Below are 21,039 nucleotides of genomic sequence, written 5' to 3' on the forward strand. Positions count from 1 at the left end.
CCCAGGGCTCATTGCGATGCTGGATAACAACAACAAAGACAAAAACACAAAAAAAAAAAAAAAGTGATCACAACAAAAGCTATGGGGGACCAATGGCGGATACGTCGGCAAGCGTCACATGGGACTTCTTTTTACTTGGCAAAGCGATGGCAATGGACAACACATGAGAGGGGGACAAGCCCACACACAGGAGATTGCTCAACAACAACATGAATGGGTGTTACTTGATTTGCTCAGGACCGGCTTCGTCCTTCGTTTTCATCTCTCGTCAGGGTATGGATGAATGGCATCAGCCCACTCTCCTCTTTCCTGGACAAGGGCAGCAGCGAGCGAGTCAGATTGCAAGGAAGGCGCTCTCGGCTGGATGCGAGATAAGGATCTTTCCTCACTGGCAGGTGGAGAGAGATAGCTTTGGACAGGCATCTTTTTGCCGTGGTTCTTGGTGTGTGTGTGTGTGTGTGTTGGCAGGTGGCTGGCTGGCTGGCTCGTGTCTGGCACACAGAGACTGATTCGTCGGCGGGGTGCACTGGGATGAACGCGGGCTGTGCACCAGAGTGCGTATGTACGTACATAGTATCTTGATGAGCGGATGGAAAAGAAACCCGCCCGAGATGCAAGGGAAACTTGGCTGTCTCGTTGCCGTCCGTGCCGTGATGAGCTTGGATGGGGTCGTCGGCTCTACCGCGACTTGTCGACGTGATGGAGGGGAGGCTAAAGATGGATGGCAAGGAGGCGGCCCGCTGTTCCGGCATGTTGGTTTGGGTTTTCCTGTAGGGACCATCCCTGGCAGTGGTAGATACATGTGCATGAGCACTCGCGCAGCTCATGTGATTGCCGTGATTGTCATCTCCAATACCTACTCGTCATCCCGGCCGCGACTCCGCCCCGCTTGTCTCGCACACCTGTCTGTCTGTCTGTCTTTCTATCGCTGCCGCGAGTCTCTGCTGCTGCGCCGCCTGTCTTTGATACCGACCGGCTGTAATCTAGTGCCGTCCAATCCAACAGTCGGCCGCCTCAACGTGGATCCTGAATCTGGTTGTACAATGACTCAATACCGCGAGTTCGTGCGACGCTGACGGCAGCAGCAGTCCACTGCTGGTGTTGCTGCGGTGTGACATGCCGGCGATAGATGTGTACACTGAAAAGACCGACCGCTAAGAGAGTGAAACCCGGGCTCGTGCTCGGCCGTCAGGAAGATTGACTGTCTGAGACGCCGGGCATGCTTACATCTAAGGTTGTAATCTGGGGCCCACGGGGTCGTCATTGTCTTGGGCGACCATTCCCTCGTGCGCAGTCGTGCGTCACGGAGGCTGCTTCGGGGTCGCATCGCCGTCGATCCGCCGACAGACTATTCCAGACGTGCCCCAACCAGACGGGCATCATGGTGAGACACGGTATCTTAAAGCAGATCGATCTGGGCTTGGCGAGGGGCGGTGGCAGCGCTGAATTCGCGGTGATGACGCGGCGGCAGAGGCGAGCTTGCCGAGATAACTATAGTACTAGTAGGACGGGAGTCTAGCAGGGACGGCCCGCTAATTGATGAGCTGGATGCCAAACGGTGGTGGTTTTGTTCCGTCGATATTTATAGCAGCGGCCAGGTTACGGCATTGTTTCCCTTCGAGGTCGACGTTTGAAGCGAGTTTCCCCTCGAGATTGCCTTTCATGCTTCTTCATTAGCAACGGCCCGCCGATGAGGAGACTCAACCGCCGTCGGAGAATGCTGTGGTGATTGTGGAGCAGCTGTGTGTCATGTCTCTGACGCCTTGTCGCCGAGGACCGTTCGCCACTGCCCTTGTATCGTGCATATGCAAGTCCCCTCCGCCGCGGTTGTCATGGACCCTCGTACTCGTCTGCCGCGTACCCTCTTCCTCGGGCGTTGGTCACGTCGCCCCCGAGGCCGATGATCCTCGCCCTGCCCTCCGGGTCCGCGAGTCTCAACGCCGCCCGCCAGTCCACGGAGACGCATTCGTAGTCCCCAAATCGCGTGCTCTGTCCCTGCGCTCCGTCCAGCGGATCCAGTCCGTGCGCCGCGCTGACCCAGAGCCGCCGCTCGCGCAGATAGGGGTCCGCCAGGAGCCGTACCAGGCTTGCCAGTGGCCTGCGTGCGAACACGTCCCGTCGTGTCGCCACGTTTCTGCCAGATGCGGTACGCACAACGAGCGTCAGGGCCACCAGGTTGCCGGCGAGAACCATGTCCGACAAAAGCGGGACAAGCAAGGCGTCGATCCACTGCCGCAGCTTTTCAACGTAGACATGCAGGCGCTTCACCTTGCGGAGTGCAGCGCGCTCGACAAGGACACTACTTGCCACTGGCGACCTCCGCCTCACTGAAGCATTGAGGGATGGGCCGTCATCATCGTCCTGCGTGAGTAGAAAGGGCTCCTGTTTCATAGCTGCATCCGCTGCGCCCTGGAGGCAGCGCCGAACGTGAGGGCCATGATCTCCCCTCGTGTCCAGTTCGAACTCGTTGCCCTCGTAGAAGAGCGGGCTGGCGATGGCATAGAAGGCGGGATGGGCGAGCATCACAGGCAGTGGGTTGATGTCCCGCGGTAGGGCCTCGGCGCAGTTGCACAGCTTGATCGGATGGTCGGAAACGAGCAGTGGCGCGAGGATCATGGATAGAATATCCACTGGCAGGTCCAGCAGGTGCAGGTGCAGGCCCATGGCCGTGGCCGTGGCCGTTCGCGAATCGTGGCACGCGGTCCTGCCTCAAACACTTCGACAGGTCGATGAAAGGCATTCGGCAGGGAAATCCGACTTGATCATGGGTCAAGGCGCGAGAAGCCAGAGCGTCCAATCCTCACGACAAGCCATATTATTCCAACATGAATCGGAAGCAGTCGTTGAACCAGAATCGTTGCGCTGCCGCGTTCTTGAAAGAGCAAGGTAAAGCAAAGAGTAAGACGTCCCGTCCCGGAGCATCTGTGAGAGTGGCGGCGGGGTCATAGACTCACTCATGTGGTGAGAGGGGCGATTGGTGGTGGTGGGGGTGCTCATAACCTGGAACCCACTCAGGCTCTATTTTATACACAAGGTACCTTCTTAGGAAGGTACTGACATATCGCGAATCGACTCCCGCCAATGCGGCAGGAACGACCATGTTGCCTTCACCAGTTGCTGAATTTACACGAAATGACTTTAGAGGAAACAACTACTATCGGGCAGACCAAAACCTCGGACCATGCTCAGAAGCTTGTCCGGTGGCAACGGGACAAATGGAAAGAACATTTCATGTTGGCACCAGGGACGAGACAGCCCGGGCATCTTGGAAATAAACGCCACCACCCAGGATGCCAGGGAAGCCGCCAGAGCAACGCGCCAGGCAACCAATGCAACAGTCGCGCTCGCCTCTTCACAGTACAACAGCCGCATACCCACAGCAACATAAGACATCAATCCGTTTCCATTCTACCCGAGTCTATGCTATTCACAGGCCGCTCGTTCCTCGCACATCATCAGGCCGTCCCGGCCGGCGTCGGCCACTGGCTCCCTCAAACTATGCAGATTCATCATCCATCCGTCGTCAAGCCCTCCCGAGCGTGCATCAACGTGAGGCCCGATGAAACAGGAAAACGCAGAACTTTTGTCGTCGGTGCCTCGTCATTTCCGTTTGCTCGCATGGCCACAGATCCGGGAAAAATGAAAATTAAAAATAAAAGGAAATCAGACATACGCCTAGGCTGCTAAGCCCCTCCCTGGTTTCGCGAAGCACCAACGTCTGCCCGCCACGCGCCTTTGCCACTCAAAGCAGCGCGCCGCGCCGCCTCCCCTAATACATTTCCGTCCCGAGCCCCTCCAACGGAGCGCGTTTATCGGGAAGACATGGCCTTGGTGACAAGGCGCTTGAGGGCAAGCTCCTGCTTCTTAAGGTCATCAGCAGTGCTCTCGTTGAGCTCAAGGGCAGCCATGGCGTCGCTGATGGTGCTCTCGATCTTCTCCTTCTGTCCACGCTTCAGCTTAAGAGACAGGGTTGGGTCGGAGACGATCTCCTCAACGCGGCCAATATAAGACTCGAGCTGCTGCTTGGCCTCAAACTTCTTGCTGAAGGCCTCGTCGTTGTTCTTGAACTTCTCGGCGTCGTTGACCATCTTCTCGATCTCCTCGGTGGAAAGCTTGCCAACAGAGTTGGAGATGGTGATGTTGGCGCTGCGACCAGACGTCTTCTCGGTGGCAGTGACCTTGAGGATACCGTTGACATCGACCTCGAAGACACACTCGAGAACGGCCTCACCGGCCCTCATGGGAGGGATGGGAGCAAGGGTGAACTCGCCCAGGGAGGTGTTGTCCTCGCAGTTGACACGCTCACCCTGGAAGACGGGGAACTGGACAGTCTGCTGGTTGTCGGCGACCGTGGTGAAGGTTCGCTTCTTCAAGCAGGGCACCGTGTTGCCGCGGGGAACGACGGGGGCAAAGATGTTGCCCTCCATGGCGACACCCAGGGACAGGGGGACGACATCGAGGAGGAGCAGGTCCGAAGTCTCAGCGGACTGGGCCTTGCCGGAGAGGATACCGGCCTGGACGGCAGCACCGTAGGCAACGGCCTCATCGGGGTTGATGCTCTTCTCCAGCTTCTTGCCGTCGAAGAACTCAGAGAGAAGCTTCTGAATGCGGGGGATACGGGTGGAGCCACCGACAAGGACAATCTCATCGACGCCAGTCTTGGGGATGTCGGCATCCTTGAGGACCTGGGCAACAGGCTCGAGGGTGCCCGAGAAAGCCTTGGCGTTGAGCTCCTCGAAACGGGCGCGGGTGATGGTCATGGTGAAGTCCTCACCGTCGAAGAGGGAGTCGATCTCAATGGTGGCCTGAGCACCGCTGGACAGGGTACGCTTGGCACGCTCGCAAGCGGTACGGAGTCTGCGGAGGGCACGGGCATCACCGCTGGGGTCCTTCTTGGACTTGCGGGTGAACTCCTTCTTGCAGTGGTCGAGGAGGTTGGTGTCGAAGTCCTGGCCACCCAGGTGGGTGTCACCGGCAGTAGCCTTGACAGTGAAGACACCGCCCTGGATGTTGAGGAGAGAGACATCGAAGGTACCACCGCCCAGATCGTAGATGAGGACGTTGCGCTCCTTCTCAGACTTGCCAGAGCCCAGACCGTAGGCAATGGCGGCAGCGGTCGGCTCGTTAATGATACGGAGGATGTTGAGGCCAGAGATGGCACCAGCATCCTTGGTGGCCTGACGCTGGTTGTCGTTGAAGTAGGCAGGGACAGTGATGACGGCCTTCTCGACCTTCTTGCCGAGCTTGGTCTCGGCAATCTCCTTCATCTGCAGGGGACAGTCAGCAAGATTGACCCGAAACAAACTCCCGCACGAGACGACTCTGTGCGGTGAGAGAGGGTTGTCATACCTTGAGGAGGACCATGGAAGAGATCTCCTGAGCGGAGAACTGCTTCTTCTCGCCGAGGTAGTCAACCTCGATCTTGGGCTGGCCGGCATCGTCGACGACCTTGAAGGGCCACGACTCAATGTCCTTCTTGACGGTGGGGTCATCGAAGCGGCGACCGATCAGACGCCTGAGGATTCAAGGTCAGTATGTGTCTCGGAGTGGACCGGCGTAACCTGTTGTTGGTGGAGAGAAACTCACTTGGCGTCGAAGACGGTGTTCCGGGGGTTCATGGCAGCGTTGTTCTTGGCGGCCTCACCAATCAGACGCTCCTTCTCAGTGAAGGAGACGAACGACGGGGTGGTGAAAGAACCCTGCTCGTTGGCGATGATCTCGACATTGGTACCCTCGTACGTGGCAACGCACGAGTAGGTGGTGCCTGAGAGTGAAGAGTCAGCGCCTGGCCATCTCGCGGTGCGGTTGGCAAGATTCGACAGAGGCTCGAGGCTGTCAGACGACGGCCAAAGGGCAGGCGTGATGCCGTCGGGCCGTTGGAATATGCCTCGGCCGGCGGCTGGTCGTGCTCGCGCCGCACGGCACGCAGCGGGAAGCAGGGCAACTTACCCAGATCGATGCCAATGGCACCATCATACACTTCGTCCGCCATTTTGATTGTGTGGTATGAGGAGGGGGGGGATTTCGTCGACGTCGAGGACGATGGAGGATGAGAGGAGAGGAAGTGAAAGGTTGGAAGGAGGGAGGGAGAGCTAGAAAAACGTGGGGTCAATCGGTGTAGAAAATTCTCCCAGCCAGCCAAAAAATTTGTGATTTTTTTCGGGGCGGCCTGTGTTTTGCCGTCAACTTTTTTTGCCCACTGAAGAGCGGCAGGACATTGTGCGGTGTCCGCCTGGCCTGTGGCTCGGGTGGGGTAAGTCCCTGGATGCACCATCCCCAATCGGGACAGGGCGTCTTTCGGCCTCAGATGTCAGGAACGAAAACCTCCTCCTTCGTTGCACGGCGCACTGTATCGCGTGCCGCACGCACCAACGACCAACCATGACAGTCATTCATTGACTCGCTTCACAGCACTCACAACGGATTGGCATCCATCCGTTGACCGACCTCCCTGTTTTCTCGTTTCTAGGCCTCTGGGACTACAGTTACAGTTAGCATGGCCTCTCATGAATCTCAACGGGGCTTTTCCGACAGACACGCCGCCTCAGCCCCGATGTCCTTAGTAACCAATACCCATCGGGTTCAACGCCAATCGCCGTGATATTCAATCGCCCTAATTGTCTTCCCGCGTGTACCGACCGACGCAGCCGCCAGATACGTCTACGCCTTCTTCTCCTTCGGCTCCAGCCCAAGCGCCTTGGCCTCGCTGGCGACCACTTCAGGGATTGTGTCCTTGAGCGGCACCCCCTTGGGCTGCCACCCGAGGTACTTGCGCGCCCTCTCGGCCACGCCCTTGGAGTTCCTGCCCCACGAAACGCTGCCATTCTCCATCAAGACGATTTCCTTCTCGGACACGAACTTTGTAAGCCCTTCTGGAAGGTAACCCTGCTTGCTCGCCTCGTCGGCGATCCAGTGCGCGACGTCGGCCCACTTGTGGGAGCCATTCTCTGCAAAGAAGTAGGCGTGCGGGCCGAAGATGTCGGGGTTGTCCCTCTTTGACGGATCCTGGGTGGCGTCGACGAGCTTCACGTAGAGGTCGCCCAGGTCGTCGCTGTGGACATTGTCCCATTCCGTCTTGCCTTGGCCGACAATGGGTGCGAAGCCCTTGGACAGCGTGGCCCGCGCAAGACTCGGAACTTGCCTGCTGCGCGTGTTGACGGCGCCGGCGCCGGCGCCGTAGATGGTGGGCGGGCAGAGGATGGCGACCTTGACAATGTCCGAATTGGCGGCGACGGCGATCTTGTCGACGTCGCGGTGGTGGGCGCCGTCGGGAAGGGTGACGAGACGCTCAATGTCATTGATGTCGTGGTATTTCTGCTCGGCAAGGGGCGGGGCGCCCTCGCGGTGGTGCTCGGCGTCATACCATGTCAAGATTGAGGTGCCGGATGTGTGAATCCAAAAGCCGGGGTTGTCGGGCGAGTGTCCCTCCTTCAGGCCCTTGGCGATGGCGACGGCTCCGGTATAGTGATCAGAGGAGTCGGCCGTGTCTGTGCCCGCGTCAGTGTCTCGGGGCGAGGGAACAGGCGGCCAATGGGCAACATACGGACGACGATGTCTGCCTGGGAGGAGGCCCTCTCGAGGATGGCGTCGTCCTCGAGCGTCCCGTACGTGAACCGCACGTTGGGGTACTTGGCGGCGATGGGCTCAGCGCGGTACTCGTCGCGGATGAGGACGTGGTACTCCCAGTCCGGATGGGCGCGGATGATGGAATCGAGCGCCGTGCCGCCAATGTAGCCTGTCAGGATGTCACGTTAGAGGGAGGGTCTGTTTGCGACACGGCGCGTGCCGACTTGCCTGTAGCGCCGGTTCTGCAGGTGTTGGTTCATCAGCCCGGGGTAAGCTCTGCCGCCATGGCCGGGTGAGTGAGCGTAACGGGCGACGTACAGGAAGACCTTGACGGGCATTGCTGCTGCTGGTTGGTTCGCCTCGTGTGTGTGTGTGTGTGTGTGTGTGTGTGATTAATTCGGTGACACAAGACAGCAGATGGCGAGTGAAATGCAAAGAAAGTGTCAAGGCTGGATCCTCGCCTCTTTATTATTGGAGCTCGGGGTGAGTGAGAGAGCTTCCACGGGAATGCCATTACGCCATGGAGGCGGGGAAAACGTGGAGAGCTCAGCTATGTAAGCGCGCGATTGCGTTCATGCTGACATCAGCTCCTCAAAGCTGTCTGTCAGCCCTTTGATGAAGAGGCAGCGGTGCCAAAGCGCACCAGCTGGAAACGGCGATTGATGGAGGTTGGAGGCGTTGCGGTTTCAGACTTTGGGTACGTACTTGGTACGTACTTATGTAGCTGACAGGATGGATGATGGTCTCTCATCCATTGCTTGTGGGGGTGCGGCTGGCTGGAGGGGCATAATAGTCCCTTGTTTTGGGGGGCCACGATGCTGAAGAGGACCGCCGCTTGCGCTTTATAATAGACCGTTGCGCACACAATAGCACCCTCTGTTCCGCCTTGTGAATTCCTTAATAGTACCCCATCCAACATCAATTGCTTCATGTAGGCCCTGGACATGGGCGAGATGGCCTGACACCCGTCGCAACGGAGCAATAGCGGGCTGCTCCATCAGTCGCTCTCACCCCATAGTTACCAAGAAAGCATAAAGAGCAACTGCTCCACCACGGCATCTCGCGGTGAATCTCCCCGTCAACCAGCTACGGAATCAATAAGGAAGGACTTGGGTACTTACATGGAAGGTATGAGGCTACATTTACGAGCATAAGTATCGCGACCTCCCCCCCAACTTGCACCCATCCTCGCGACCCTTCTCCCTCCCCCCAGTCCAAGCAAATCAGTGTGCAATTCGCCGCTAAAACACCACAAAATCACCACCAGCAAACCATTGTCCATCTTCCGTCATCATCGCCATCATCATCCGCCGCAATGCCGTACGAATACAAAGGTTCCGGCACCAACAGCCAGGTTCGTGCCCTGCCCTGCCCTGGCCTCCACCCCTCCTTTCCCATGTTTGTGTGAAACTCTTATCCGCTAACACGTCTGGCTGCGCTCCAAGGGCAACCACTACTGCTCTCGCGACTACGGCAGCGGCGCGGCCAACTCCAACTCGTACCACTACTCCAACTCGTGCGTCTTTACCTCAACTCCCATGGTGGTTCCGCCCGCAAGTACAAGATAGTGACGCCCGCGTAGCGATGGCTCGTACTACTACTCCAACCCCGATGGCAGCACCTACTACAACAACGGCCAGGGAGGCGCGACCTACACGCCTCCTAGCGGCAGCAGCGGCAGCGGCAGCGGCAGTGGCACCGGAGACGGCAGCAGCGGCGGCGGCAGCCAGAAGTAGACTGTCCCCGCAAGACAATGGCAAGGTCCACGTCGAGTTTTGAGTGACCCTGAGAGGGTGGGCAAAGGCCGGCAGTATATTACGCACTTGAGGGTTGATGTGGGCTGGGGCGGACAAGCTCGTCCATGTCTCATTCAGTCTAGACTACGAGGTACATACCTAAAGGCGTGCCGTGCCGCTGCCGCTGGTTTATTGAACCATTTATTGCCTTGACCGACCCTACGAGTATGCTGCGTGTACGGAATATCGAGCGCGGCGCGCCCAACTGTGCGTAGATGCGCCGCTGCTGAGGCGGCAAAGCCGACCGACCAGACGAGCAGCCCAGGGGCGACCGGGGGGTTTTTTCCTTTCCATTCCATACCTCCTGACCGGTGGTGACCAGACGGTGAGCACTGCCCGATTGAGCACTGATAATCGCCCGTGTGTACGGCAGTGCAAGCGTCGGTGGGTGGCAGGGCACGCACCCCAGCGGAGATCATGGCTGTTGCGCGGCAAGTTCCGAGCTTGTGACAAGATCCATCTCGCCCCCGGCCCGGAGCAAAGAGGGTGGGCGACGAGGAGGTACATGCACCCCAGACTACGACGTCATCTTGCCTGGGGGCAAATCCCATTCCAAGTAGTGCCGCAGGTGACTTGGATAAAAAGACACAAGGCCAAAAAAAAAGGGCACGCGCCGACCGCCGGCCCCAAGGTCTCAGGGAGGGCCGAATGGGCAAGGCAGCAAAGAAAATCACTCCGTTTTCTAGTCTGTCATGACTGGGCGAGCCCTTTACTTTTATCACGGCTGCTCCCTCTTCTTCTCCTCCCGACCTCTCGCAGATGACCGCTGCGTTAGTAACTTAGTATACCGAGTCACCACTGAGCAACTACACCAGAAAGACGCCTTGACGCGCCTCGTCGCCGCTCCCAAATGGCGGGCTCCGTGACGACGACGGCGGCGGCGACGACGGGAGAACCTGCGGCGACGGCAGCAACACCACCACCGCCAACGCCAGCAGCAGCAGCAGCAGCAGCAGCCGCAGCGGAACCGGCCAGAAAGAAGCCGAGACGGAACCAGTCCTTCACGGTCAACGACGATGGCGACGCCCAGCACCGGTGGCAGCCGTCCGGGCCGACGCTGGCGCTCCGCAAGGACAGCGTGGGCGGGCCGTTTGGCTTCCTGAACCCGACGACGGCGCTGTACGACATCCGCAGCAACGACGAGCCCGGCGGCGCGCGCCAGGACCTGGCCGACCTGACCGACGCCGAGCGCCAGGAGCGCGCCAAGGTGCGCTGGAACGCCCGGGACTACCGCAAAGGTGCGTTATTATTTTTATTTTATTTTTACCAAACCCTCCTCCCTTTCCCTGCGTTGACTTTGCAGTCCCTTTTGCGTGTGTCTGTGTCTGTGCGTGAGGGGATACATCGTGATGGGATGCGTGATGGAGGAGAAAGGGGGAGAAGGGGAGGGGGGGATGAATGATGGTGATATGTCAGGGGAGAGAGTAAAGGGGGCTGTTTCCGCCCAACGCGCTCGCACTCACGATGAGTCCCACCACCACCACGGCGATCACACATTCAGCTTCGGTGTAAAGTTTTGCAAATAATCCCCCCTCCATCCATCCATCTCGCTGACCATGAGGGCGGGGGAGGGGGGAAACCCGTAACCCGGTACAACAAAAAAACAGGCCGGCACATCCTCATCCTCCCGCGCGCCGCGCCCCTCAGCGCGCGCATCCAGTCGAGCAACAGCCCGCACAGCATCCTCCGCGGCCTCGGCCGCATGCTCACCCTACACCCCTACTGGGACGTGTCGTGGTGGATCGGCGTCTCCTTCACCGTCGGCTGCCTGCTCTTCGTCGTCGCCGGCTTCTTCTACTGGCTGCCCATCGCCTACCCGCGCACCGAGTTCCCCCACGAGGCCGACGTCGCCGGTGGCGTCCTCGTCTTCATTGGCGCCACCCTCTTCCAGGTCGGCGCCGTCCTGCTCTTCCTCGAGTCCTACAACGACCGCGCCGAGACCCAGTTTGGCGGCGCCGTCGAGGACCTCTTCGTGAACCGCCTGGGTGTCGTCCGGAGGGGCCGCCGCCGCAGGCACGTCCACTTTGAAGCCCCTGTGGGCGCTCAGAGTCGGCAGCAGCAGCGGCAGCAGCGGCAGCAGCACGCTCGCCCTCGGCCGGACTCATTGTCGACGCCAAGCAGCGATGGCAAGGAGGAAGCGGGTAAGGAGGGCCCAGGGCACCGTTCGCCTTCTCCTCACGGCTCTCCCGGCCACGTCGACCGCCGCGACCACCACGATGATGATGATGATGACGACAACGAGCAGCAGCAGCAGCAGCAGCAACAGCAACAGCAACAGCAGCATCACGGCCACGTCTTCGAAGAGCGCCAGTGGCAGTGGTGGCCGTCCTGGCACGACGTCCGCTCCCACTATATGTACGAGATTGGCTTCCTCGCCTCCTTCACCATGTCCGTCGGCGCCACCGTCTTCTACATAAGTGGCATCCTCGCCCTGCCCGGCATCTTCGACAACCTCAGCGAGGCTGCCCTGCAGGGCGCCTACTTCTTCCCCTATCTCCTCGGCGGCGTCCTCTTTGCCGTCTCCTCGCTGCTCTACATCCTCGAGACCCAACCCAACTGGTACACGCCCCAGCCCTTCAAGATCGGCTGGCACGTCGGCGTCTGGAACATGATCGGTGGCGTGGGCTGGACCCTCGCCGCCTCCTGGGGCTACTGCACTCCCAGCTGGTGCAAGTACCAGAGCGAACTCGCCCTGATATGGGCCTCGGCCGCCTTTAGCGTCGGGAGCGCCCTGCAGTGGTACGAGTCACTGGACAAGTACATTGTGATCATCAAGGATTGAGACGATGAGGTCAAGTACTTCACCTTCAGCGCTCACCAGATCTTCTCTTATCTTCTCTGGTGCCATTGCAATCATCGACGACGGAACACGACGCATGGCCATTCGCGACGCCGTACATGACGTGAATAACAATTGACTCTACAGTTGCACCTGTTGAGAGCTGACTCCGAATGCTATAAACACTTTCAAGTGTCCACATGTGACAGTTCAGCCCAAATCCCACCCAAACTCATCCTCCACGAAGATTCGTGCGTAAAATATGACGGTCAAAGGACCATCGCTGTACCCTTCAACAATGTAAAATCCCCCAAACTGTGCCGCCCTTAGAGCCCAGCCGTGACAAATGTCAATTTGTTACCGGTGCCAGTCCACCTTGACACCGCGACGGGTTCATTTGCTCAGTTGTGTCGCTTGAAGTAGACGGCCAGAGCAATGACTAGACCGACATAGAGCGCTCCCTCAACCATCAGTTGCTGTTTCAAAATAGAACGTTGCTCTTTGGTGAAGCAGTGCGCTTCGCCGTGGGTATACCACGAAATAGCCGAATCAAAGTGGCCCAGCAGTGCGATGAGTCCGATTGGAGGCAGGATCAGGGTCAGCACCATGACCACTAGGAAGATGGCCTTTTCAGGGTCATTCTCCCGGCCTCGCATTGACCTATGCAGGAGCATGTCCTCTCTCGCCGAGCGGATTAGCTCAGTTTCCGATCGACTAAACATCTCAAAACTCTGTCCAACAGCCCCGGTACGTCTCTGCCGAGTTCGAAGCGAAAAACCACGAAGGCGCCGAAGGTCGACACCCAAGATCGAGGGACTGTCGCGCAGCCCCACATTGTACCAAGGTCCTCCAGAAGGTCGGCGTGGCACCGGTGTAGCAGGAGAGCCTCCTAGGAGGGCCGATGAGTGAAGTCTGCTTTGAGTAGTATCGAAGCTTGCTGGGTTTAGGTTAGTCGTAAACGTCCTTTGACGCCGGAGGGTTGTCTTACGAGTGTCCTTTCTGCGCGAAAATGGGTCTTGATGCGCAGTTGGTGGACGGGCCGGCGTTGACGTCGTAACGCTCTCACGCAGATCACCGAATGGTGAGAGTGGGGTCAAGGGACTCGTACGAGACGACATCGAACTGAAGGTGCCAGACCTAGTTGACCTGGCCCTGGCCGCAAAGGAGCCCGGGAGATCTGTGTGGTCTTCCTCGCCTCGATCGATTCGATAACGTTGAATTCTAGCCGCATCGGGCAGACTGACCAGAGGGAATGGAAGCCGAGATATGTTGGCGTAAAGGCTATCGTTCGTTGTGCCGAATGTGAGTCCATGGGCGAGCCCGGCTGGGGTCCCTTGCGCAAGCACGCGACTGTCAAGAGCACCGACTGGAGTGTCGGGCGACCTTGGGCTCAGAGTCCTTCCTCTGGCAGAGGGCATAGGGCCATCATCTGATTCAGAGTCCAGGCTTTCGTAACTGCTTCTGACCTTTTGTGGCTCAGGCACGGCATTCAAAGGGACACTTCGACGTGCCCTGCTACCCTCATTGCTAAAAGGACTGGAGAAACCTCGAATTGCAGCGGCAGCCCGGGCCGGAATCTGGGGTACGCGAATAGAGAGTTCAGGTCGGGCGGCTCGTATTCCATTCGGGGTCCAAATGAAGTCAGGGCGTCCTGTCGCATGCATCACATGCCGTCTATTGCGGTTCGACGAAAAGTCTCTAGGCCGGGGCCACTCTGTATCACTGGTCTGGGCCGAGTGGCGATGCGTTCGTGAGATGCCATCATTTGCCACGTCGGACGTATCCGACACGTCTGCAATGCTGCTGCCAGTGCCCCTGATAAGGTGTATTTCAATCTCTCGAAGTTGCTCGTGCGGTTGATCGGTGGTGACGGTCTGCCAGTCGCCATCTGTATCTTGATCCGTTCGAGTTCGGGAAGGGACGAGGATGCGATTGCGATTTTCGGCCTGAGACTCTACACCGCTACCGATCGTGTTCGGAGCAGTATCTCTCACGACCGGAACCTTGACCGCATCGTTGACTTTCTAAGTCGACTGAATGGCGGAAGGATCGTAAAACTGTGGATTCTGGACGGAGGGCTGATCGTCGTCGTCGAGCTCGGCCCTCGCCTGAGTGGCCACGAGGCTTAAGTCAGAACCTGATGCTGCGATATGGAGTGCTCTGCTGACCTCTCTCTCGGCACCGGGGCGCAAGAATACAGCGTAGTGGCCGTCATCGAACTTGAAACGATCCACAGTCAAGCTGCTCGACGTCATCGAGTTGCTCGCGGCAAGTCCGCCAGGTCCTTGGTTGTCAACGACCGGAGTGTTCCCGCGCTTTCGACTGAAGGCTTCGTGGGGCTCATTGCCAGAAAAATCATCGACAACATTGACATTCGCCGCTTTGTCGCGCCTTTCGTTGACGAAGCTGGAGTATCTGATGTCAGTGGGCTCATTGGTTTGAGTCGCACCCGGGCCCTGCTGCGGCTCGCTAGCAGGCGCGAGACTGGCTGGACCGAGTATGGTATTCGGTCGCTGAGGCTGGTTTTCAAGGCGATAGCTGTGCCCGGTTAGGCCTTGGACTTCGAAGGCATTCGTTTCGTGCCGTCCTTGAAGCGGGTAAGCGTGGCGTCCACTCTCATCACTCGCCACTACAGTTTCCCAGTCAGATGTGGCCCTATCCCCGCCGAGTTCCGGCGATGTCGCCTCATGAGCGAGGTCGGGGCCGTGCGAGCCTGGGCTATGCAGCCGTCTTTCCGAATGATATTCGACCATCGAACGGGGGATGGTGCCGTCGCTGCTGGAACGGCGCTCGGAGTTGTTTTCATCCTCAGGAGCCGAAAATGGATTACGTTTTTCAGAGCGAGGAGGCGGCACAGGCGTGCCAGGGCGGGCGCTCGCAGCTCGGCCACTTCTACTCCCAAACACCCAGGGTGCAGACTGCGTCCCGGTCAGGTCATCCATCGGATATCAGGGTTTTTGAAATGATTGCGTACGCCTTCCGCCGTCGGTGGCATCGTAGGCCCAAACGAGTGGTTGACAGTAGCAAAAACAGGTGTCTGCGAGAAATGAGGAGTCAGCGAGTGTTCGTAACGTCAGGTGAAAGTAAAGAGACATAGCATGTGGTGATGTTCACCTCGCAACAAGGAGATCTGTACAAGATTGGGTGCAACACGCCTCGCAGGTGCTGAGTTGGCAGCTGGCTGTGCGAGAGCCCACCAAGCGTTCCGACCTGCGAGACAGCTGGTGTAGCTGGCGTGTTCGCAAGAAGGAAGCTTTCTGCCAGTCAGAGGGGTCACTTGAATAGTTCTCCGCCGCTGCCATACCGTGAATCGGGCGTCCTAGGACGAGACGAAACGAGAAGCGGCGCCGAGGAACGTTGCGGGCAACGATCAAATGTGCGTCCGACACCGCTCACGGTGAAAGGCGAGAATCGATGAACGAAACGGTAGGACTGGCTTAATTCGATGAGGATGATTGATGAGACCTGCGTTGGGATGAGGGTTCGTTCCGGCGCCGGAGATAAGAGGAGAGGAGGAGGAGAAAACCAGTCGCGTGCCTTGCTGGGGGGGACTGTTGTGCGGACGTGTTCAGTGCACGCGTGACGAGCTGTGTCGCAAGCAAGTGCCTCAGGCAGGAGCGAGGTGCAGAAGGCCGCAAGACGCATCTGGCGACGCGGCGGCGAACGTGATGGAGGTTGCGTTGCCTCGCCTACGACGGAGGAACAGGTTCGGTTGGCGTGCAAAACCCAGGCATCTCGGCTTCCCAAGGGCCCGAATGACAGGGAAGGTACCGCCTGCACGGCACCTGCCCACTTCGCACGCGCAGTACCTTAGCCATGACGCAGTACTTTGTAACGTACTTTGTAGAACAAACACCAAGGTGCTTTACGGGATAATTTGGGTACTACGAGAGATGCATGCTCGGAATATCAACATCAGCCAACTCAAAGACGGTTTCTATCTGTCGCTGCGGTTCGCCCGCAGGCCAGGCCCACGTGAGGTTGTTGCTCTAAATCGGGCGGCGAACAAAATGCATGCCGGCGAGCCCTTGGCGCCATGCAGGCAGCCTCGCCTCGGCAAGCTACGCGCCCACGGCAGTTGTGGTGAGTAGTTAGTACCTTTGTGGCCCGTGAAAGAAGGATGGAGTGGCTGCCGGCACTCTGCGCCCGCGCCCTCACTGCAAGACGCCGAGCCTCGATTCTTTTTATCAGGCCATAAAGTTCGAGGCACTGGTCTGGGACTCTTCAGAAGCCGGACTGAGACCTGATAAGACCGCAGCCAGTGTGTGACCCCAAAGCGGCCGCATGCAGCATTGGTCAGCGGGACATTAAGCTTCAAAGGCTGGTTGTCTGGGCTGGGCTATCGACTACTACCTTGGGTATCTGGGATTTGACACCGATTGGGCGGGCGGCTGAACTGGACCGAGTGAGAACGGATTATTTTTGCCAGCACATACCGTACATATTCCTACACAATAGCAGCAGCGTTAATGATAGGCAGGAGCCGGACACGAGGAGGAGACCCATGTCACCGCGGGTTGTGGCAATGGAAAAGAACCTAGCAGACTGCCGTCCGTCAAAGGTGCAAACACAGACTGGAAATAGGAACAGGGCTCGTGCTGGGCCTTTTTGGCCCCGCTGCTGGAGAACCTTGGCGGGTCTTCGGGGCGCCTCAGCGGGGGCGCTCTTAGGGGAGGGCTGCACTGAAAGTACCTACCTAGTACCTACTAACCTAGCACCTAGGTAGTACCGAACCAAGTATATCGAGCCGGGGCGGCCAATGGACAAACAACCTTGCCCCCACCCGAGGAATCGTCGCTGAAACGCTTGCGGGTGTGCGCCCACCAGTTCGACGGAACTCTTCCCGTGCATGGATGGATCCCTGGAGGATGTCGTCCAGTGGAGCGATGGGCCCCGCGGCGGGCAGCCCCCAAAAAGCCCGTCCAGTGCGCTGTAACGCACTAAGCGCTTCCCGTCCCCCGTCGGCCCGCATCCATCCCTCCGCCACCGCCCGCGCCATGCTCGACTCAGCTGATAAGCGGCACAGCGACCTTTCTGCCTGTCCATGGGCTTTGTGCGACTGGGAACCTACCGCGTGCAAAGAGAGGACGGACGGCCTTTTCTGGCGGAGTTTCGAATCTACCAATCCACCCATCCCCATCCCATCCCACACATCATCCACTAACTATTCTCCTCCTACCTGGCCCTCACGCAAGCCGACTGCGTGCCCGTGGGCAATAAAGCTCCCTACCACTAATCGTACATGAAGAGTCTGACGGCCGCCACGCCCTCAAGCCGTCTTGCCCTCCTCTTGCATCCACCATCCGCCTCTCGACCAGCCAGCAACCCCCATCATCCTCAGAAAACATCAGCATCTTTACCACCCCGGCTGCTCCCCAACCTTGCCAGTCACCATGCGCCATGGCCCTGGATGACCGGCCCTCGCGCTGGGATGAGCTTCCCGACGAGATCCTGCTCCAGATTCTGAACTGTATGTCCCATTTCCCACCATCAGTCGCTTCATGCAGCGATTCCCCCTTCCCTCCACCATGATTCGTCATTCCTCGACTCCCGCAGCCAATTCCCCCGCTCACTCACGCCGCGCCACCGACTAGATCTTGAACCGTACCACATCACAAGGTTACAGCCGGTATCTCGCAAGTTACAGAAGCTTTGCCTTGACGACGAGCTCTGGAAAAAGCTGTGCTTCGAGGACTCTCCCTGGTACCAATGGCTGAGACATCGCCGCAACCTGGTGCAAGCCGCTACCGAGGCCAACGACGATGTGCCCCTGTCATCACCAGACCCCGCCGGCGATATCCGGGATGCGCGCCGATGGAGGAAGCTCCAGGATATGGCCAACTGGGATCCGGCATACCCCGGCGAACGAGTCTCCTGGTACGACGAGTACATCCAGCGCAACGGGCCGGCCTGCATCAATTGGTTGCAGAGCCCTCGCATGCGGGAAAGGGAGTGCGAGGCCATCGTCGAAGCCCGCGGAATGGCCATTTACAATCCGTACGACGGCCGCGACGGGCTCGGGACGATGCTTGCTGTATCGCCGCTGGACGATGGCTCTGTGTGCCTCTGGGACGTCAAAGGCACGACTGGCAAGCAGGGCAGCATTGTGGCCAGGAGCAATCCCGATATCCTCTTCTTTGATGGGCCCAACGGCCAAAACACTAGGAGGTCCAAGAAGATCGACACGGGCGTGACCGAGTGCGTCAGCATCAACAACGATAGCCACCGGGCTTTTTTCGCCGTCCAAAGCCGTGAGCACACCTCTCGTGCATACTTGCAGGTGTTGCCATTTGCATACTGACTGGCAGCGACAGATCTCATCGAGGTGGACCTGAACCGTCTGGAGGTGGTCAGCAAGGACTCCTTTGAGTGGTCCATCACATCGCTGTCTGCCATTCAGCCTGGCGTCCCCCTAACTGTCGGGACATCGCTTGGGATACACCTTCATGACTTCCGAGCTCGCGTCAGGGCGCCGTATGACGTCGTTGAGCGCGTAGATTCCCAGCAATACGCACAAAACGATGTGCTCAGGGCTTTGTTCGATCCTAAGCCGCTGCCGCCGTACGCCTCGCTCTCTCAACCTACACCAGTCAGCATCCTCCATCTTCCACGGCCGGGGGGGCAAGACCTCATCTCAGACGACATTTACGTGTCTGGACGGTTCACCAACATACTCCACTATGACCGGCGCAAATTTCCGGCCATTGTAGGCTCAATATACTCGGGAGCTCTGATAAAGAGCCTCACATCGATGCCGTTCCCGTACTCCACCGTCGACTCAGAGGTGCGCCGACGTGCCGAGTTCAGCCCAGAGCGTATGGCGCAGATCAAGATGGCTGGAGGTGGGCAGACGCTAGTTGCGGGAGGCTCTTACAAGACGAAGGGCTCTCTGGAGATATACGGCTTGAACTCGGCAGCAGATTCGGGCAGCCACACCATGGTGCAGAGCTCCATCTTTAAGAATAGGCAATCGGCAGCCTCGGCAACGATCTTGTCGGTAATCGAGCATGGGACGAAACTTGTCTTCTCCGATGGCGCAGGCCTGATCAAGTGGTTCGAGCGAGACGGCTCAACAGAGTGCCGCCGTCTCAAGATTGGTCATAGCGACGCGGACGAGCCTGCGTCTATTTTCGCCTCGATGCCGGCGTCGGACGATTTGGCCCGCAAGATTTTGTCGACGCGGCGCAGAGACGGCCAGGACCGGCCGAACAACGACAACATCCTCTTCTGGACCGGCGAAAAGCTGGGCATGGTGAGCTTCACCACGGCGCCGCTATACCAGGCCAAGGACTTTGAGCCCCAGAAGGCAGAGCCCACGGCCGACGAGGATGTCAAGGACCAATACGCAGGGCGGATGCGCAGGGCGCTCGAGCGACAGGCCGACGAGGTCAGGTACATGAGGAATCTGGGAATGGGCACAGGTGTTGGATAAGGCCACCATCGAGGGGACTCGCGGCGTTGGGAACAAAATCTACATGGGTTCGACAGCGACCTTTTAGCGACTGATTTGACATGACGATCTGCTTGGCTCTGCCCATTTAGCGCCGTCGCAGATAGACGAGGCGGGCAGGAAGCTGAGGGCGAGGAAGACTGGCTCTACTATCGACACCGTGCTCCTCCCAGGATGGGATGACACGCGCACAGGAGATAATTTCGGGGCTCTTGGCGTCGTGAAGCATGACTCGGTCAGAAGAGACGGGAAATATATGGGATGCAGATCAGGAGAAATGAAGCGTCAGTGAATGTGTATCATGCATGAAAGCGCATGGCCACGGGCACGACTTGCGACGTCATTGCCGAGCCCGCATAGCCCTGCATTCGCCTCACGCGGGTCCGGATAGCAAAGCCCAATTAGCGAGGCGTCGTGGCATGTACGCGTCTCAGGTCGGACCAAGTCTCTGGCGATGAGCCACGAAGCACAAACTATCGCCACGGGGTAAGGCATGAATGAGAGGTCGCTGACGACGGGGCCTAAACGGCGCCATCGCGGTCCATAGCGGTAGGCGTGTCCGAAGTAGAAGTGCTGGACTTGCTGGACTCCACAGTCGGAGCGGCCGGCCGTGTGGCCTGGGCATCGGTTGGATTGACAGGTGGGCGTCGCAGCGCCGATGGCGAGGCGACCAATACCAAGGCCCTGCCGCCGATGGGATGGATGGTGGTGGTGGCGCAACGCAAATGGCGGGCAGCGTGCTGCGCATGGTGGAGGGAGTTGCAGCCAGTCATCCAGTTGCCAGTTCTCTCTCGTGCATGCAGCCCCTCGGCCGCTGCATTGAGAAGGTTTATTATCGCCTTTTAGTCCCGTCTTCACAGCGCACAACCTCCCCTTTAGCTGGTGGGGGAAGCGGGAATCGAGGATCGGCGCCTGGGCTCCCTGGAGAGGCGGGGAGCTAGTATTCGTCACCGAGACAGGGGTTTTGGAAGCCCAGCTCAACGGTCAAACGGTGCCGGCTGGGGAGGCCTGCCGGGTGAGACGGTGATGGATGAGCCTCAATGGCTGCATGAGAGACGCGACGCTCCCCGACAGAGGGGTCGAACCGAGGACAAGGAGACACTGCGTTTATCATGCTTACAGGTCAGGGTACACAGCATTCAACCAGAGGAGAACCATTATCTGCGTTGCCAGGGCACATGTTGCCATCCCAGGGACGAAGCCGGCTGAGGCGCATACATGGCAGGCCACACTGCGTCAAGACACCGCTGAACAGGGCACAGAGAAGCCCGGAGAGACCCAGCTCGCGGACAACGTCTCGAGACACTGTTGGCAACGGCATGTACGGTCGCCATGAGCGAGCTGAGAGTCGGATGCCATGGCGGCGCAGCAGAGGGGCAAGGCTGCAGGACCCGTCCCCGTGCTGATGTCGTTGATGCTCTGGCAATGTCCACACTACAGCGTGAGCA

General features: G+C 58.7%; 8 protein-coding genes across 9 annotated transcripts; 3 read left to right on the forward strand and 5 right to left on the reverse strand.

Annotated features, from left to right (window-relative positions):
• Positions 1-1,830: 1,830 nt before the first annotated feature.
• On the reverse strand, positions 1,831-2,664 carry JDV02_009380 (uncharacterized protein; the record flags this gene model as incomplete). The annotated part of the gene is made up of 1 exon (XM_047991038.1): positions 1,831-2,664. The coding sequence occupies one exon, from the start codon at positions 2,662-2,664 to the stop codon at positions 1,831-1,833; it is 834 nt and encodes a 277-aa protein (XP_047847048.1).
• Positions 2,665-3,809: 1,145 nt separating this feature from the next.
• On the reverse strand, positions 3,810-5,992 carry SSB1 (Heat shock protein ssb1; the record flags this gene model as incomplete). Its single annotated transcript, XM_047991039.1, has 4 exons — positions 3,810-5,267; positions 5,350-5,515; positions 5,587-5,764; positions 5,950-5,992. The coding sequence occupies 4 exons, from the start codon at positions 5,990-5,992 to the stop codon at positions 3,810-3,812; spliced, it is 1,845 nt and encodes a 614-aa protein (XP_047847049.1).
• Positions 5,993-6,660: 668 nt separating this feature from the next.
• JDV02_009382 (uncharacterized protein) lies at positions 6,661-7,904 on the reverse strand (the record flags this gene model as incomplete). The annotated part of the gene is made up of 4 exons (XM_047991040.1): positions 6,661-7,487; positions 7,544-7,735; positions 7,795-7,808; positions 7,885-7,904. 4 exons carry the CDS (start codon positions 7,902-7,904, stop codon positions 6,661-6,663), a joined length of 1,053 nt encoding a protein of 350 aa, XP_047847050.1.
• A 733-nt stretch (positions 7,905-8,637) lies between these two features.
• JDV02_009383 (uncharacterized protein) lies at positions 8,638-9,515 on the forward strand. Its single transcript, XM_047991041.1, has 4 exons — positions 8,638-8,720; positions 8,834-8,920; positions 9,012-9,082; positions 9,149-9,515. Exons 2-4 carry the CDS (start codon positions 8,882-8,884, stop codon positions 9,300-9,302), a joined length of 264 nt encoding a protein of 87 aa, XP_047847051.1. The 5' UTR covers positions 8,638-8,720; positions 8,834-8,881; the 3' UTR covers positions 9,303-9,515.
• Positions 9,516-9,938: 423 nt separating this feature from the next.
• JDV02_009384 (uncharacterized protein) lies at positions 9,939-12,342 on the forward strand. Its single transcript, XM_047991042.1, has 2 exons — positions 9,939-10,600; positions 10,970-12,342. Exons 1-2 carry the CDS (start codon positions 10,213-10,215, stop codon positions 12,142-12,144), a joined length of 1,563 nt encoding a protein of 520 aa, XP_047847052.1. The 5' UTR covers positions 9,939-10,212; the 3' UTR covers positions 12,145-12,342.
• Positions 12,343-12,542: 200 nt separating this feature from the next.
• JDV02_009385 (uncharacterized protein) lies at positions 12,543-13,805 on the reverse strand (the record flags this gene model as incomplete). Its single annotated transcript, XM_047991043.1, has 2 exons — positions 12,543-13,078; positions 13,130-13,805. The coding sequence occupies 2 exons, from the start codon at positions 13,803-13,805 to the stop codon at positions 12,543-12,545; spliced, it is 1,212 nt and encodes a 403-aa protein (XP_047847053.1).
• Positions 13,806-14,165: 360 nt separating this feature from the next.
• On the reverse strand, positions 14,166-15,136 carry JDV02_009386 (uncharacterized protein; the record flags this gene model as incomplete). Its single annotated transcript, XM_047991044.1, has 3 exons — positions 14,166-14,249; positions 14,310-15,059; positions 15,116-15,136. The coding sequence occupies 3 exons, from the start codon at positions 15,134-15,136 to the stop codon at positions 14,166-14,168; spliced, it is 855 nt and encodes a 284-aa protein (XP_047847054.1).
• A 2,010-nt stretch (positions 15,137-17,146) lies between these two features.
• JDV02_009387 (uncharacterized protein) lies at positions 17,147-19,990 on the forward strand. 2 transcript variants are annotated; one of them, XM_047991045.1, is made up of 3 exons: positions 17,147-17,611; positions 17,736-18,392; positions 18,456-19,990. In XM_047991045.1, exons 1-3 carry the CDS (start codon positions 17,542-17,544, stop codon positions 19,571-19,573), a joined length of 1,845 nt encoding a protein of 614 aa, XP_047847055.1. In that variant the 5' UTR covers positions 17,147-17,541; the 3' UTR covers positions 19,574-19,990. The 2 variants fall into 2 exon arrangements, with proteins under 2 accessions (XP_047847055.1, XP_047847056.1); XM_047991046.1 differs by having other exon boundaries at positions 17,147-18,392.
• Positions 19,991-21,039: the final 1,049 nt, after the last annotated feature.

Source organism: Purpureocillium takamizusanense, chromosome 9 (genome assembly GCF_022605165.1).
Source record: "Purpureocillium takamizusanense chromosome 9, complete sequence".
Lineage (NCBI taxonomy): Eukaryota > Fungi > Ascomycota > Sordariomycetes > Hypocreales > Ophiocordycipitaceae > Purpureocillium > Purpureocillium takamizusanense.